This window comes from Cervus elaphus, chromosome 31, assembly GCF_910594005.1.
Source record: "Cervus elaphus chromosome 31, mCerEla1.1, whole genome shotgun sequence".
In the NCBI taxonomy this organism is placed as follows: domain Eukaryota; kingdom Metazoa; phylum Chordata; class Mammalia; order Artiodactyla; family Cervidae; genus Cervus; species Cervus elaphus.
Window position 1 is genome coordinate 6,378,027 of NC_057845.1, and position 17,897 is coordinate 6,395,923.

Consider the following 17,897-nt stretch of genomic DNA (forward strand, 5'->3'; position numbering starts at 1 on the left):
AGCCCGCCAGGCTCCTCTGTCCATGGAATTTTCTAGGCGGCAAGAATACTGAGGGGGTGGCCATTTCCTACTACAGGGGATCTTCCCGATCCAGGGATCGAACCCCGGTCTCCTGCATTGGCAGGCAGATTCTTTACCACTGTGTCAGCTGGGAAGCCCCCATCTGTGTGGAGGGATTGGTTTTTCACGGAGAATTCTGGCCCTGCTCCAGGGCCCCCAGTAGTCACCCAGTGCAGCGGACAGGAAAGGTGGGTTCCCCGTCTCTGTTCAGGAGTGCTTGTCTCAGTTCTCACACAAGCCAGACCAGCTCACCCCCGATGGGACCGTCCCTTTATGCCAGATGAGGGGTGGCCAGGTGGCAGTAGGAATGAGCCAGCCTTGGGCACGGGGCCCCGTCTCACTCGAGTTACCCCTCCTCAGCCCCAGTACTCCGGAGAGCAAGCGTGCGTCCCGAGAGATTTTCCTGGTAAGCAGCCGCTACAACTCAGCAGGGTCATACCTATTCAGCCTTTCTGTCCCTGAACTGTGATTTTTTTTTTCTTTTCTTGAATCAGTTATCAAGACAAGAAACAGTCATATGAAGTTTGTCTTTGAAAGGATGTGGTTCTAAAAATATGACTCAGGGGCTTCGCTGGTGGTCCAGTGATTAAGAATCTGCCTTCCGATGCAGGGGACCAGGGTTTGATCTCTGGTTGGGGAATTAAGATCCCACATGGTGCAAGGGCAACTAAACCCACAGGCCAGAACTCTGAGCCTGCGCTCTCTAGAGCAGCAGAAGCCTGTGTGCTGCAACTCGAGAGGAGTCCCCACGCGCTGCAACAGAGAAAGCCCACGCGCCGCAGTGAGGCCCCAGCACCGCCAGAACCAACACCGAAACCGCGGCTCAGTCTACCACGGTGGCCTCAGAGGACCGCGGCTGGAAGGTCCTGTATGATCTCAGCACCCAGAACGCTCGTCCTTCTTCTGAGCACTTGATTAGGGCCTTGTGAGTCTTACAACTGCTTTGTTTTCCCCATCTGATTGGCTGTTACCAAAACTTTACAGTCCAATTGAGCCAGCTGGGTAAACTGATACCCAGGTAAATTCACTCCCCTTATTCTGTTCCCTTGCACTTTGTCTTAATCTTTGGGCCCTTTTTATTTTTCCAGCGATGATTTCTCCTATTCGATTTTAGATCATGCATCTTTGGAAGTCACTACTAAGTCCTTGCTTGAATATAATAATAGTTAAAAACGTCAGCAAACAAAATGATGAATTTTCTTTAATTTCTGAACCAATAAAAAAATTTCAGTGTCCTAGATTCATCTGTCCATCTATTCCCCCAGGCTGATTTTTGGACTAAATGTGAATACTAAAATCTATATTCTTTTGGTGCTTATTGCATATAAAAAATATTCAAGATTTCTGATTCATTTAGGATTTTGACCCAAAACTACTAATCCCATCCCACTTTAAGTTTCAGGTTGAAGGGAAATGTTCTGACTCTCATTCATTTAGTAATTATGAAACACTTTGGGGGCACTTATTCATGAACAGAGTAAGAATGAACTTACTTCTGTAGTCTTCTATAGTTTATACTGTTTCATGTTGAATCTCTATTTTCTGTTTTAAAACAACCTTTTCAGGTAGATGTTAAGTAAAGCAGATAATATTATGCATCCTTATTTTTCCCATTAAGTTTTGGGGTGGGTAGTTTGCTTGCCCAAGCTCACATAAGTTAGTAAATAATAGAGCTTGGGGTGTAGATGTGGGTATTTTGATGGCAAGTACAATATCCTTTTCTCTGTACATTTGATTCCTGGAACTTGAAAGAACTTAAAAGTGACAGGATGCCTCTCATGAGTGTTTTCTGAGGTGAAAAAGAAAGTTCTGGTGTGGCAGACGTTTTAGGGAAAGCCATGGATTAACTGCCATGGACACAGTGTTTCTGACATTGTCATATTTCGTCTTGGGTTGGAAGTGATGACACTTCTGAGCCCTGTGTATTTTTGAGGTGTTTGAAGCCTGGGATTAGCTTGGTTAATTCCCTTCCCTTCTCCAGCACCGTCACTTCCCTGAGAAAACTGGTTATTTGACACCTGATGCAGAAATTGACTTTATGAGTTGAGATGAATCAGAATGAGACTGTAAAACTTGGCACATTAATCGTTCACTTCAGTGGGGGTCATCTTAATGCAATGCAAGCTGTCCAACTGGTCCTGCCAGGCTTTGTCAGCGTGGTTTGCGTGTGTGCGTGCACTGTGGCAAATTGAGTCAATCACGTCTTCCAGCTGGGTTAATGAATTCCCCTTTGGTCTCATGACACATTTGAGGTGATCGGTTTCATCCAACTTAGACTGTAGGCCCAGTTTCAGTGAGTTAGGTACCATGTTTTAAGGAATTCCCCTTAATAGTGGCCCTTCTTGTAGCATCTTCCTTATGGTTTACAAATGTTGCATAACAGTGAAAAGAATCTGGTATTTTTATTGAGAACTGACCAAGGAGTAGGCACTGAAATAATCATGCCACATAGATGGTGTCATTTAATGCTTATTTCGATAGAATGGTTTAGGAATTCTTGTCCCTATTTGTAGAGGGGTAAACTGATAATTAGTGTTTGCCGCAAATCACCTTGCAAGTAAGTGGCAAAGCTGGGTTTTGATGTGATTGATGCATGCAGAGACTCCAGGCTCAAACTCCATCACTAAGTTAGCTGTTTTCCCGTCGTTTGCTTGTATTTGTTTTTGGCTGTGCTGGGGCCTTGTTGCGGTGCCGACTTCTCTCCAGTTGCAGTGAGCAGGGGCTACTTCCTACTTGCGGTGTGCGGGTTTCTCCTTGCAGGGGCTTCCCTTACTGTGGAGCGTGGCTTCTAGGGCGTGCAGGCTTCAGTAGCTGCGGCTCATGGGCTCACTAGGTGATACACGGGCTCAGTTGCTTGTGGAATCTTCCCAGACCTGGGCTCAAACCTGTGTCTCCTGCATTGGCAGGCAGATTCTTTACCACTGAGCCACCAGGGAAGCCTGTCTACCTCCTGTTGAAGGTGGATTCTTCATGGCTCTTGAAGAAAACCTGGACTCCTGGTGGTTCTCAGGTGGTTGTGGCGTATATTCACAAGCCCATGGTAGAATTAATCAATCCACTGTGAGTACTTGATACAGATTGAATCCTTGGTGACTTGTTGCAACCTTAGCATATCTGTTGATCACAAAGAACAAATATGTTCTCTTCATCTGTTTACATCATGGGGTCAGTTCCACGGGTCACAGGTCAAAATACTTTCTCCATCAGAATCAGGGGGGACGTGCTCGCTTCGGCAGCACATATACTAAAAAAACAGAATCGGGGGGAAAAAATAGATCCCAGATCCCAGATGGACTGGGTTTTGTCTTCCTACATATTTTTTAAACAATGCCTGATAACTTTCACTTTCTTCCCCATAGCATTTTTCTGCTCAGGCAATAGAAGACTGTAATAGAGAAACATTTCAGTTCTGGTAGCAGAATATGTACTTTTTTTTTTAAAGTATAAAAAGTGCATTATCAGCCTACATGTGCAGGTGGAGGACAGCCGCCTGCAGGCCCGGTTTGCCAGCAAGAATCCAGCCCTTGCAAATTATTGGCAGCTGGCACTGTAATGAGTCCATTTCAATATAAATGGGCTGTTGCTTATTAATTTCTGCCAGTTCCTAAGCAATTCAGGAACCGCTTTGAAAATGTAAAACTTCGCAGAGAGCAGCTTAAGGAGGATGCCTGGGCAAAGAGAGGGAACAGAATGGCAGTGGGGGAAGGAGGGCAAGGACATGTACTGCAGGGTAATAATGGCGCATTGCTGAGAACTCGTGTCCTCTCCTGGCAAGCGTGAGTCACCAGGTTCACGGCGAAGGAGCATACTTTCCAAGATAGGGTGAACGGTAACTTCACTTACTATGTTTCTTCTATGGATATGGATATTTACTTGCTGTCTTGATGTGCCCGCCTTCCACAACAGTCGGCGAGTTTCTCTGTGTTGCTCTGCAAGCTGTTTGTCGTCTTGAGTTCCACCTTAATGAGGCTGCCAGTTACAGGTGCTGGTCGTGGGCAGCCTCACGGGAGTGATCTGTAGGAGAGGAATGAGAGGCAGCCGCCCCCAGGAAGCCCTCGGGGCTTTCTCCTGTCTTGTACTTTAGTCACTAAGTTGTGTCCGACTCTTTTGCGACACGGTGGACTGTAGCTCACCAGGCTCCTCTGTCCATGGAATTTTCTAGGCAAGAATACTGGAGTGGGTTGCCCTTTGCTTCTCCAGGAGATCTTCCTGACCCAGGGATTGAACATGCATCTCCTGCCTTGGCAGGCGGGTTCTTTGCCCTGAGCCATTAGAAGCCTCTGTCCTGTCTTAGCATCTCCAGTCTCACCAGAAGCCAGGGTTTAGAAAACAAAGACCACTCACAATCTTTGTTCGTGGAGCTTATTTTGAAAAGAAATACCTCGTGTATATGATGAGAAGGTCTATCATATTGAATTTGGTCTTTTGTTTTACTGTCTTTTAGCATTTTCTTCAACTTCTGTGATAGCTATAGCTCTGCTTTGAGAGTAACGAGACTCCCTGATTTCCTGTCTCTCGCATCTGTTTGTTGAGACGTTTGAAAGATTCAAAGGGAATCAGGAGTGTAGGGGTGCAGGGACCTTTTGGAATTACGGTTTTCTCCAAGTCTATGCCCAGGAGTGGGATTGCTGAGTCGTGTGGTAGTTCTGGTTTTAGTTTTTTAAGGAAACTCCATGCTGTTCTCCACAGTGGCTGCCCCAGTCTACATTTCCACCCACCAACACCCCTTTTCTCCCTGCCTTGTCCAGCATGGATTGTTTGGTATGCTTTTGATCATGGCTCCTCAGCAGAGATTAACACAACATTGTAAAGCACCTGTCCTCCAATAACACTTTAAAAAGAAGAGGAACCATGAAGTCATTCCACTGGGATGGATTTCTGCTATGTGATACCTTCATCTGTAGAGACAGAATAAAATGGTAAAACGTTACTGAGTTTGCAGAGTGAATTATTCCTGTAAATGTAAATATGCTTGTATTTATGGATTTATGCCTATCATTTTAGACCTGTAGCTAAATGTTGCATTGTTTGATCTGGGGTGTGCTATTTCACACGAAATGGATGTTGGAGAGTTTATGTAAATGGGTGTGATGGGAAATCCCCGTTTCCTGTGTTCTGGCTGAATATCGGCTTTCCTTTTTCTGCCCTCTCCAGGTTTTCGGTACAGCTGTGTAGACGCAGATGGGACTGTGATGGCCACCTCCAGGAGCAGGTGCTGAGATGCTTCCCAGCCACCGTCACTGCTCATCCTGACACCATCACCAGGCTCCATAGCTAAATGCCACAGTGCTCTTGGGGCAAGTTGGGCTGGGAACCGTTGTTGCCTTGTAAGGTAAGTTTGTGGATGTGTGCTTGAGCCTGTGTATGCCTCCATGAATTAAACGCAATGCTTCAGAGGTGGTGAGACAGATACCATAGCATTGCCATGGTGTATGTAGCTTGTGGGAAAAAGAATTTGGATTCACTTTTTTGGATTAAGGTTACGCCCATCTAGCAATACAAAAGTATTAGCATTAAAACTTAAAAAAAAAGAAAGAAAGAAAAAGCAGGTACCTATCATTCCCCCCCTGTGAATTGCCCTCAGGGATCTTGGAAATTTATTCTCAAGCTTTACCATCTTTAGATGGGATTATGTTTGAAAAAGTCAAACCTGGCTTCAAAAATCTTACTTCAGAACAATGATATGTTTTGTTTCTGGTTTGGATAATCTTTTAAAAAGCAAAATAAATGCAGTCAAAATAATAATCTTTCTAAATCAAAGATCATCTTTTATTTGTTGCAGAACTTTCCTGTTTAGCCTCGTGTGTTAGGGGTGTTTGTGTGTGACTTGGCAAAATGCTTTTCATGGGTTTGTAAAGATTTAGCTAAAACTTTCAGAACTTTGTCTCAGTTTAATCTTAGCTCTCTTCCTCACCACACCCCCCCCAACCCCGCTAGCCTGTCTTCAGGCTCAGCCTCCAGTAGGGAAAAAACAGGCTTGAAACCAAGCCCTCCCACTAGAATCTAATTTTAAATTTGCAATCTGTTGTCTTGTGATTTTTGCTTCAAATTTAACTTTGAAATAAATACATTTCATCCTTTCTCCTGCAATTTTGGAGGTCTGTTTTCAAATCATAGAAGGGTAATCATTACGTTTATTTTAATAAGTTCTTAAATACCTTGGGAGGGAGTGAAAAATTTTATTATTAACAATTATAATTTGTATACATCATTAGATGCCTTATGTTCATATTCCACAGCACCCTTACCAACAAGAGAGACCTTGCTTTAATAGTTAACTTTGACTTGAATATAAGTTGGGTCACCTTGTGCCCACTTATGGGCTCTAATGTTGTATATTTTTGAAATATTCTTGTTATAGACAATCTGAGAGATGAACATCCCATTGAAATAAGCAGTACTAAAACTTTAGTTCGTTCAGATGGTAAATATAATAATGAGTAAGTCATGGTCCCTGCCATCGGGAGATGGTAATAAAATAAGAAGGGGTACATGCAAAAAAAGACAAGTGTGTGAATAACAACCATGCTGCAGATGGGATGGGAAGAGATGAAGCAGAGTGCCGTTGGGGTGTCGAGAAAGGACGGTTAAGTCCAAACTCGGTAGTATTTTCTTCTTTATCGTGGGCAATTTTCCCAAGTCATCTGCTCTAAGTTTGGGTTTGGTGCTTTCTTGCTGTCGCTGTCAGCCTGGTGTCGCCATCCTCACTCTCCAAGAGTTATCCAAGAAACCCAGGGACTTAACGCATTTCTTTTTTTCTTTCCCGTAACTGAATTCTAGGTAAGGGACCTGCCTGGCAGTCGATCAAGGCTCTGCTTCCTCTGCAGGGTGTGCAGGTTCTGTCCCTGATCAGAGAACTAAGACCTCATGTGCTGCATGGCCAGAAGAGTGAATTATAGCTTTAGTGCAGTGGCTTTGGAAAATACGAAAAGCAAAGTATACTTTTGGAAATTAAATTACCCCATAATCTCCATCTAGGATGCTAACTTTAAAAATTTTTACACAGGTCTATACATTCTGTGTGTGTGTGTCTCTCTCCCGCCCTCCCTCTTCATGTGTGTGTGTTTATGAGAGAGAAAGAAGGTAAAATATTAACATCCTAGAATTTTAATCTCCTCGAAGCCAGCATCTTGGATGTGCATCTCAAATATAAGTTTTTCCTTCCTGAGAATAAGAGTTTTGCTCCAGAGGTGATTGACCCTAATAATGTAATTATCTTTTTGAGTATCTGCTTCTGAACAGGGCAAGCCCCAGCAAGCTGACCCACAAGGCTGGGCTTTAATCATGTGGAGCTTTCGTGTTGTTCAGCTAAAGGCTGGGGCATTTTGCTGTCTGGACTGCTGCTTGAACTTCTGGTCTCTCTAGGGAATTAGACATCCTAAACCCTAAAAGCATTGTTATAACCTCCTTAGTCTGCAAGGTGATGAGGTTCTTTCTTGTTTCCCTTGTATCTTCTTTCTTTCCCCCCTTTTTCCTTTGAACAATCTGTAGTTACAGGAGTATTTTTCTTTGTTCTTTCTACCCAGAGACCTTGACCATGGGTGAGTTTCTGTTAGCAGGAATGTGTTCTCATGCCATACCAAGAAAATATCACATCCGATGATTAAAAAATGCAGCTTACGTTTTGTATTTTGGATCAAATTAAAAATATTTTACCTTTCTTTTTAATTTGTATCTCTTTCTCCACTCATTCATAATAATCGGTGTTCACGGTGATCTTGCATAGACGTTCCAAGCAGTTAAAATTTTCATTTATGTCAGGAGTGTTTACCATTACTAAGACAACACAGTTATACTAGTTGCTTTAAAAGCTTGATAATTCTAACATCTGGGTCACTTTGGGGTTGACATCTATTGATTGTCGTTTCCCCTGAGAACTGATTAGATTTTCCTGGTTCTTTGGGGTGCATTGTGGACACTTTCAAATATTACGTTGGGAGAATCTAGGTCTTGTTAAAATCATCTGGAGAATGTTGAATTTTCTTTTTTTCCCCTATTTTAGTAAGCAATCAACCTGGCTAGGTTCAGATGGCAAGTTCTGTTTGACCTCCTGTGGGTGGTAGGTCTGATGTCAGTTCAGTTTTCAAAGACTTTGCTCCAGAGTTGTGGCTTTGTCCCACACATGCACCAGTTGGGAGTTAGACTGGGAGGTGAGCTGTGTTTTATATGATAGCTCAGTTCTCCAAGCCTTTGCTGTCTCTCTTTAGGTCAGTCCCAGGCACATGTACCTGAGTGGTGAGCCTGGGACTTGAATAGATTGACACACGACATTAGCTGATGTGTTTCCTCCAGCTCTGTCTTCTCTGAGATTGCCCTCACTCTTTGGCTTGCAGGGACCACCGGGCTGGATTTCTTTGGCCAGAACGACAGGGCATGTCTTGTGAGTTTTGCTGCTTTTGTCACAGCTAGATATGTGCTCAGGCTTCCCAGGTGGCACCAGTGGTAAGCAACTTGCCTGCCAGCACAGGAGACGGAAGAGCTGAGGGTTCAATCCCTGGGTCAGGAAGATCCCCTGGAGGAGGGTGTGGCCACCCACTCCAGTATTCTTGTCTGGAGAATCCCGCGGGCAGAGGAGCCTGATGGGCTACAGTCCTTGAGGTTGCCAAGACTGAAGCGACCCAGTGTGCATGCACGGACTGTGTGCTCACCCTCCATGCAAGGCTGGAAGGGAAATGAGAATAATAAAAGCTGAATGGGAAACTCACTCTTGTTAGAGTGGCTCCTCCAGTTTTGTTTGCTTGTTCGTTTATTTTTGCCTGCACTGGGTCCTCACTGCCAGTTCCCACAAGTGGGGGTTTGCTCTCTAGGTGTGCTCTCCTGGCTTAGCTGCCCCTCTGCCGGTGGGATCGTCCCAGAGCAGGTATTGAACCCATGTTCCCTGCATTGGCGGGTGGATTCTTCACCACTGAAGCACCAGGGAAGTCCTTGTTTTTCTTCCGGTTTTGATTCCCATCCCCAGCTTACCTGCTTTTGCTTACTCTTTGGAATCCTCAGGTAGTTGCTTTTTACTTTGGTTCAGAGTTTTTTTAATCTTTATCATTGAAAGAAAGACCAGCCACTGTGTATGACTTCATCTTGGCTGGCACCAGGTACTATAAATAGTATTTCAGTTTTGTTCACTGCTGTATTAAAGACAGAAGCCCTGTCCCTACTTAATCTACCCTACCTCTCTGCTGAATCTCCCTTGTTTTGTGTTTGCTGTCTGTTTCCTGATGACATTGTGCTAGATAATGCCCAGTATGTGCTTATTTTCTTATTGCATAATTCGTTGAAAAAGAGGATTCAAAAAAGCTTCATTCGGCAGCATCGTCACTTTTGAACAAAAATTTCCCTTAACCAGAACCTCCCAGTGAGTGATGGCTTTAAGTTTTTATTTTGAAATAATTATAGATCCACAGGGAATTGAACACAGTAAACCTATTCTTCATCTAGCTTCCCTTAACGGTTGCATCTTCCTTAATTTCCGCAAACTACCAAAGCCAGGGATTTGACACTTTATTTCAAAAGGTGTAAATAGTTTTATATCATTTTATTATATAAGGCTTAGTAAGGGTAATAAATCAATAAAAGCAGTCCCTGAAAAAGAACCACCTATCTGATGTATCTGTAAACCACCCTAATGACTGTACTTTTTTAAAAAATTGTGTTAAATTGTGTTAGTTTAAGGTGTACAGCATAGTGGTACAGTTATATTACTTTTCAGATTCTTTCCCCTTAAGGGTTGTATCAAAATATTGAATATAGTTCCCTGTGCTATTCAGCAGGTCCTTGTTGGTTAACTTTTTTGTGTATAGTAGCGTGTCTATATTCATCCAAAACTCCTAATTTATCTCTTTCCTCCTTTCCCCTTTGTAACCATAGGTTTATTTTCTGTGTCTATTTCTATTTTGTAAATAAGTTCATTTGTATGTTCTTTTTTTTTTTTTTTTCAGATTCAGCATATAAGCAATGATATATAATATCTGTCTTTGGCTTACTTCCTTTAGTATAATAATCTCTAGGTCTCTCCATGTTGCTGCAAATGGCATTATGTCATTCTTTTTAAGGCTGAGTAGTATTCCATTGTACATATCCGCCACATCTATCCATTCATCTGGCAATGCACCTTTAGACTGCTTCCGTGTCTTGTCTGCTGTACGTAGCGCTGCCTGTACTGATTGATAAAGTTCCTTTAAGTATTTTCACTGTGTATTTATTTTGATGGGAGTACTTTTTTACTCTTTTGCTGTGTATTTACTTTGATGGGATTTAAAGGAAGTTACTATGAAAAGTTTAACTCATGACTTAAGGAGCAAGATCATGGTGTTGGGAAGAATGGAGAATTCATCCTCTCTCTAGTGTCCTTGGTCTCTTGACCCTAAGAATCTCTGGATTTTTTTTGACCCCTTCTACTTTAAGTGACACCTCCCCATCATGTTGCGTTGTCTCCTTTGCCTGCATTTTCTCTGGATCATCTCAGGCTGTGCAGTCCTGAGCTGTGTCCCCGACAAGGAGGAGAGGTACTCTCTCAACTCCAACCCCCTTTCCTAAACCTCCAAAAGGAGGCGGGATGTAGGAATTAAGTGAAATGAGACAAAGGCAAGGCCTTGAGTCTCTGTCTAGGTGGTTGAAGGTTTGGGAGAACAGTGGAGCAGGGCAGGCTGAACCCATCAGCTCAGTTCACAGAATCAGGATGATCCCAAACCCAGTGGCCTGGGATGAGGGACCTACGCTGGTGTGCAGGTGGAAGGGGCCTAGAGAACAGCACACAGACTGGATTTTCTAGGCACTCTGATGTAGAAGAGCTGGCATTTTTAAGGCCAGTGTATCTTTTCTCTAGTTCACATTATGCCAACACCCTCATCTCTTTTCTCTTGCAGTTGTGTGAGTGTGTGTTTTTACATTCTAGATTAAATTTTGTCATTCATTCATTCTACTGGGCACCTACTACCTTTCAGGCAATGTTTTAGGCACTGAGAATATAGCAGTACACGAGACAAACTTTCAGCCTCCCTGATGCTTAGGTTCTACTGGGGAAAGATATAGAATGAAAAATATAAGTAAATGAAAAGCATTTTTTGAGACAATTCTGACAAATGTTAAAGGGAGCGGGAAGCAAAGAAGAGGGGTGAGAAGTGTTGAGCTCTGAGGGGTCATTTTGGATAGAGATACCAGGAAAGATGTCTTTTAGATCTTTTAGATCTCTCTCTCGCTGGAGTCAAGATCTGGAGAGAGCGAGCCAGGTGTAGGTGCCTGAGGCTGGAGAGTTGGAGGCCACGGAAAGAGCATGAACAAAGGCTGCGGGGAAGCTGGAAGCTGTATCCTAGAGGACCGGAAAGAAAGTTTAAGATCTGAGGTTTAAATTCAGACAGTTGTTCCCGTGTTAAAGTCTTGCTTTAACCTTCTGCTTAACCACCACCTCCTGCTTAACATGCCTCCCACTAGCTACCCTCTGCAAGTGCAAGCTGTTTGGGGCCACTAATATTTTCCATAAGGAAGTCAATGGGGAGTTGAGTGAGTTTAAAAATGGTAACATTTTCTAGCTTGCCATCAAGTACTTGTATTCTGATGCTCTGCTTTTCAAGTTGTTACAAACTGAGTTTATTATAAACTTGAATTTGTTACAACATTTCTTCTGTTTTACCTTTTGGTTTTTTGGCTTCAGAGGCTGGTGGGATCCTAGCTCCCTGACCAAGGATCAAAACCCCACCCCCTGTGTTGGAAGGTGAAGTCTTAACCACCAGACCGCCAGGGCAAGCCCCTGCTTTTCAGTTTCTAGTCCAGTTTGTGCATTTCAGCCTGTCCTCTCCCCCCTTCATCTCTCCCCGCTTCATCTCTCCCCTCTTTCCTAGCGACTGTGTGGTGATTATGTTGGCTCAGTACTCATCACTACCTTGTACTTTTGTTTCTAAAGTGCATGAGCATTTTTTGACTCCTTATCACACGTGGAATACTTGTAGTCTCTATGAGTGTGAGTGTTCGTCACTCAGACGTGTCTGACTCTTTGCAACCCCACTGTAGCCCAGCCAGGCTCTTCTGTCCATGGAATTTTCCCAGGGAAGAATAATTGGAGTGGGTTGTCATTTCCTTCTCCAGGGGATCTTCCCAACCCAGTGTTCGAATCCAGGTCTCCTGCATTGCGGGCAGATTCTTTTACCTTCTGAGCTACCAGAGAAGCCCTCTCGGTAGAGGCTTCAAAAGAGAAGTGTAAGCCACTTTCTGCCCAAAGTTGCTTTCAGACTCAGAGAAACAAATAAAGACTGTGTAAATGTAAAGTATAAGCCAGGTTTTTTTGGTTTGTTATAAGTAAATGATAAGGGTTAAATAGGAGAGAGTGGGGGAATGTGAAGATGGTGAAAGTAGCTGGTATTTGCCATTTGTATGTGGAGAGGATTAGGACTTTCAAGTCACCAGTGTTCTGGGGGTTGCCTAATGGGATGGGGTTGTCCCTGCAAGGGGAGATTGTGTCTCTTGTATGCAGTGAGCAATTTTCATTTTTCATGCTTGTGTTGTTTCAGGGTCCCCCACTGATCCCCACAAGGGCCTTCATGAGTCTCACTGACCTTTGGGGGAAAGCTCTTAAAGGAAGGGGTGTTTCGGCAGTCCCTAGGAACATTTTTCTCCTGACTTGAGTTGCTTCAAACTTCCTGCTGACTTGACTTAGATCATCCCCTGAGAATCGCTCTTGGTAGGATTTAAGAGATTTGGCATTCATCTCTAAATTCTAGTTCTGAAGATAAAAATGGCTTCTTTCCTACCTTGGCTGGCTGAAAAGAATCTTGCTACTAAAAATGCTATTAATATAACAGACCCGTCAAAGTGATGCAGGGAACACTGTAATTCTTGAAGGTTGGGGCCATTTGCTTTAGGAAAACACTCCTGAGGCTTTTAACTTGATTAGTTTTCTGTTGGCAGAAACAAGCCTAACCAGAAATTTGTTGTTAAGAATATGTCTGTCAATTTCTATTTGCAAACTTTTGTATACAGCAGAAGGGGGCTCTATCCGAGCATATTGGGGGGGTCCATTCGAGCATATTTGGGGTGACAGCTTTGCCTTTTTACACCACAGTTTTGGTCACCTTCATTCTTTCCCTCTTTTCAGTTTAAATCTATGTGATTCTTAAAATGGGACTGTGGCTAACACTTTTTCTGAACTTTTAATTGCTCCTTGGCAAAACATATAGATACATAGACACATCCACATATCTTTTTTTTTTTTTTAAGCTGTGCTGGGTCTTCTTTAGACTGTGTTGGGGCTTTCTCGAGGTGCATTGAGTGGGGACCTCTCTGTTGGGGTGCGCTTCTCTTGTTGCGAACTCTAGGGCCTGCATGCTTCGGTAGTCGTGGTATGCAGGCTTAGTTGCCCTGCTGCATGTAGAATCTTAGTTCCTGGACCAGGGCTGGAACCGTGTCCCCTGCATTAGCAGGCAGATTCTTAACCACTGGATTACCAGAGAAGTCCCCATCTATGTATCTTCAAGTGAAAGTTGCTCAGTTGTGTCCGACTCTTTGTGACCCCATGGTCTGTAGCCCGCCAGGCCCCTCTGTCCATGGGATTTCCCAGGCAAGAATACTGGAGTGGGTAGCCTTTCCCTTCTCCAGGGGATCTTCCCGACCATGGAATTGAACCAGGGTCTCCTGCATTGCAAGCAGATTCCTTACCAACTGAGCTATCAGGGAAGCTGTAGCCTTAAAAAATCAAGAACCCTGAGACATTGGTCATGGCTTTTAGCCTTACTTTAGATGCTTGTTAAAATATTTTACTTGTAAAAATGTAGCACATGATATTCTTAGGAATATAGATCACATAAATGGTCACACATGGACCCTGAGTCTTTTCATTTTCCCTGCACTGAGTTGAGTCTCTGTATTTTTTTCTTGCTTCTTAAAGGTGCCAGCCAGAGAGGCGTGAACTTATTGCTTTGAAGTATATTTGCTACTAGTAAAAGGATGATTCTCTTTCTTGGAAACTTCACTCTCAGAATCATATGATGTGTGACCTGGTAGGGAATATTCCAGTATGGGAATAGCCTCACATCTGGTGTCTGTATGAGTTACCTCTGAACTCATCGGAACATTCAATGGAGGTTTTTTCCTTTTTGTTGCCACAAATTTCGTTTCAGTAAAGATGTGCTTGTAGGAATTTAAGCAACCTTTGAGACTGAAGAGTAGGATTGTAGCGTGGTTCTGGAGCATTGGGAAGGAATATATTATATTGCAGGGGGTTTCAAACTGTAATGGGTACAATAAATTTGTTCCTGTTTCCCTCTGTACCTTTTACTTTTTTGTTTATTGTATCCCTTCCCTGGCTTGGAATATCAGTTTCATGAGAGTGGAGAATGTGTATCTTTTTTTCTCTGCTGTATCTCTGGATTCTGGAACATGGTAGCTATGCAGTGTTTATTTTCTTTCTTTCTTTCTTTTTTCTTCTTTTAAACAGTTTTCAAGATTGCTCAGCCAGTCAGGGCAGAAGCTGGCATGAGCATCGGGGCTCCATCCCCACCTCTTTGTTTAAAAAAAAAAGAAAAAAAAATTTATTTATTTGGCTACATCAGGTCTTCAGTTGTGGCACTCTGAATCTTTTAGTTGCTGGCATAGGGGATCTTAGTTGCCACCTGTGGGATCTAGTTCCCTGTGAAAGTGAAAGCGTTAGTTGTTCAGTCCTGTGACCCATCAATGAACTTTGTGACCCATCTATGAACTGTAGCCCTCCAGGCTCCTCTGTCCATGGGGACAAGCATACTGCAAGCATACTGCAAGCATACTGCAGTAGGTAACCATTCCCTCCTCCCAGGGGCCTTCCTCACCTAGGGATCTACCCTGTGTCTCCTGCATCACCACGTGGATTCTCTACCATCTGAGCCACCGAGTTCCCTGACCTGGGATCAGACCCAGGCCCCCTGCATTGGAAGCATGGAATCTTAGCCACTGGACCACCAGGGAAGTCCCAGTATATATATTTTCTGAATGAGTGACCATGTAGATGATTGTACGCATCAACTCAGGGATGCACTCGGCTACTCTGTTTTTCTTCTCTCCTTTCTGACCATTTTCATGTGTGTATCCTAAGTGTATACAGTTGACATGGTCTAGAGAAACCTCACTGCAGAGCAAGGAGAATAAGGCTAAATAGAGTCATACTTGTTGAGCGTTGAGGATGTTTTCATTTCTCACTGTGGGTAATAGCCCTCAGACCAATGAGAGAGACAGGAAAAATGTTAAGGAAAGGACTTGAATTAACCTGGGTAGCTCCAAAAGGCTGAATCACATTTAGTGATTTCATCATGTGAATTTCTTTGTGCAGGGCACTCTGTACCAGATTAATGTTCTCGGGTTGGATTTGCTCCCAGAAATAAACCCATTAGTTTGCTGTTGTGCATCTCCCTCTCCCCCTCCCACTTCGCCCCCCTCTCCCCCATTAAGGTTTTCAGAAAGCTGTGGCATTAAAGGTAAAAAGCCCCTTTTCGACTTTATCAGGAAGAGTTGATTGGACTTCACATCTTGAGCCTTCCCGTTTTTTATTGATTTTGAAGGGTAGATGAAGTCAGGATGAAACGGAAAACCTATGGGGAGGAAGCGCTTTTATCCAGTGCATCTCGGAGTTTCGCCTGGTTTTTTGAAATATGTCATTTCAAACAGAACGTTACTCATTTGGAGCAGACACCTTGGTTTGTACTTTTTAGAGTTTCTAGTTGATGGAGAGGCGTGGAGCTTTAAATAGGCAGCTCTAGAGTTTAGCGAGAGGAGAGCAGGTGTTGCCAGCTTTATGACGGCAACTCTGTGCCTTGCTTGGTGTGCTGCTCCCGTCCCCAGGCAGAGACCCGGGTCAGCCCCCAAGGATCTTACTTATGTCCTTATTTCACGTCTCCGCGGGAGTCGGCTCAGTAGGTGATGTTAGTTCTCACCTGCTGCCGCGTTAAGAGTCCAGGTACCTGCCAGATGCATGTAGGCGCTGCTGTTACCTGCCAAGCTGCCTCCCTCCGTAGGTACTGAGCTCTTCCCGTTGACCGCCCGTACCCATGGGTGACTCAGTGATCCTCTCCTTTTTTTTTCCCCCTTGCTACAGACCATAACACCATGGGAAACGCAGAAAGTCAGAACGTCGTGCACGAGTTCTACGGCGAGAAGCATGCGGTCCTGGGGCGCAAGGCCACGTCGCGCTCCCTGCGCCTGTCGCACAAGGCGCGGCGGAGCCGGCACGCCTCCTCCGGCAAGGCGATCCACCGGAGCTCCGAAGTGAGCACCCGCTCCAGCAGCACCCCCAGCATCCCCCAGTCCCTGGCCGAAAATGGCCTGGAGCCCTTCTCCCAGGAAGGCACCCTCGAGGACTTCGGGAGCCCCATCTGGGTGGACCGAGTGGATATGGGCTTGAGACCCGTGTCTTACACCGATTCCTCCGTCGCTCCCAGCGTGGACAGCAGCATCGTCCTCACTGCAGCCTCCGTGCAGAGCATGCCAGACTCGGAGGACAGCCGGCTTTACGGGGATGACGCGACGTACTTGGCGGAGGGCGGCAGGCGGCAGCGCCCCTATGCCTCCAACGGGCCCGCGTTCATGGAGACAGCGAGCTTTAAGAAGAAACGCTCCAAATCTGCAGACATCTGGCGGGAGGACAGCCTGGAATTCTCACTCTCTGATCTGAGCCAAGAACATTTAACAAGCAACGAAGAGATCTTGGGTTCCGCCGAGGAGAAAGACTGCGAGGAGGCTCGGGCGATGGAAACCCGCGCGAGTCCGCGGCAGCTCAGTGCCTGTCAACGGGCCAATTCGCTGGGGGACTTGTACGCTCAGAAGAACTCTGGGGTGACGGCAAACGGGGGGCCCAGGAGCAAACTTGCAGGCTACTGTCGGGATTTGGTGTCTGACATCCCCGATCTCGCGAACCATAAGATGCCACCAGCTGCCGCTGAAGAGGCTCTCCCCTACAGTAATTACAATACACTCCCCTGTAGGAAATCTCACTGTCTCTCTGAAGGTGCCACCAACCCACAGATTAGCCATAGCAGCAGCATGCAAGGCAGAAGAGCAAAAACCACTCAGGTAAAGTGCCTGGAATCTGTTGCGGTGTTTTGGAAACTGGTGCATGACTCCAAGTGCATGACTGGGCTCTTAGGAGGTTCCCATCTTGTAGCTGCGTGTTAAACACAGTTTTTCCCTGGTGGGTGCTGCCGCTCTGAAGATTCGTCTGTCTGCTGCTTCGCCCCTCTGGCAGTTCTGTTGCTGAAGGGGTGGGAATTCAGGAAGAAGCGTGTGTGTGTGGGTGAGGTGACAGGAGTGGGAATGAAGCTGATAAGTTCGTATCGGGAAACTGCCTCCCCAGTTCAGCTCTCAGCAGCACCTCACTGGGTCTGCGCTTCCTTCCTAACGTGGTTTTCTCTCCGTGGACAGATGGGGATGGTGGGCTGTGGACTCTTGGAGCTTATTTCTTCCGCGCCGCAGGTGGGAAGAGTTTAGTCGGCAGGCGGCTCCTTGGAGGAAGCCTTTTTTGATTCGGGGCCGGCTCTGGTCACTTGTCAGCTTCTGTCCGAGGTTGGCAGGCTGACTGCCTTCCCGGGAGCCATTTCAATTTCCTGTTCCTTTGCGATGCTGGCCAGCCCTCTCTGGAGGGAGCTGTTGCAGGAGGAATAACGTGGGTGGGTTCCAGGTCTGTTCTGCAGCCAACTGGCTTCTGACCTTGGGCAAAACCCTGACTTCCATCCAGGTGCTCTTCTGAACACTGGGGTGAAGATGCTTGACCCACCTACTTCTGGGTCTGGGGCATGACGGTGTGCATGTGAAAGTGTTTTCAGAGATTTAAAATGTGTCTTGCTAGTGAAAGGAAGACTGCTCCCACATTCCCTTAATCATTACTGATAATT

At 45.1% G+C, this 17,897-nt stretch overlaps 1 protein-coding gene across 7 annotated transcripts in view; it reads left to right on the plus strand.

Annotated features, from left to right (window-relative positions):
• Positions 1 to 17,897, plus strand: part of TIAM1 (TIAM Rac1 associated GEF 1) — a 451,497-nt gene that overhangs the window by 279,334 nt on the left and 154,266 nt on the right. For all 7 annotated transcript variants that reach the window (XM_043892676.1, XM_043892670.1, XM_043892674.1 and 4 more), the window contains 2 exons: positions 5,215 to 5,392; positions 16,106 to 17,079. In XM_043892676.1, the coding sequence (XP_043748611.1) occupies positions 16,117 to 17,079 (963 nt within the window). In that variant the 5' untranslated portion in view covers positions 5,215 to 5,392; positions 16,106 to 16,116. The remainder of the gene's footprint in view (positions 1 to 5,214; positions 5,393 to 16,105; positions 17,080 to 17,897) is intronic.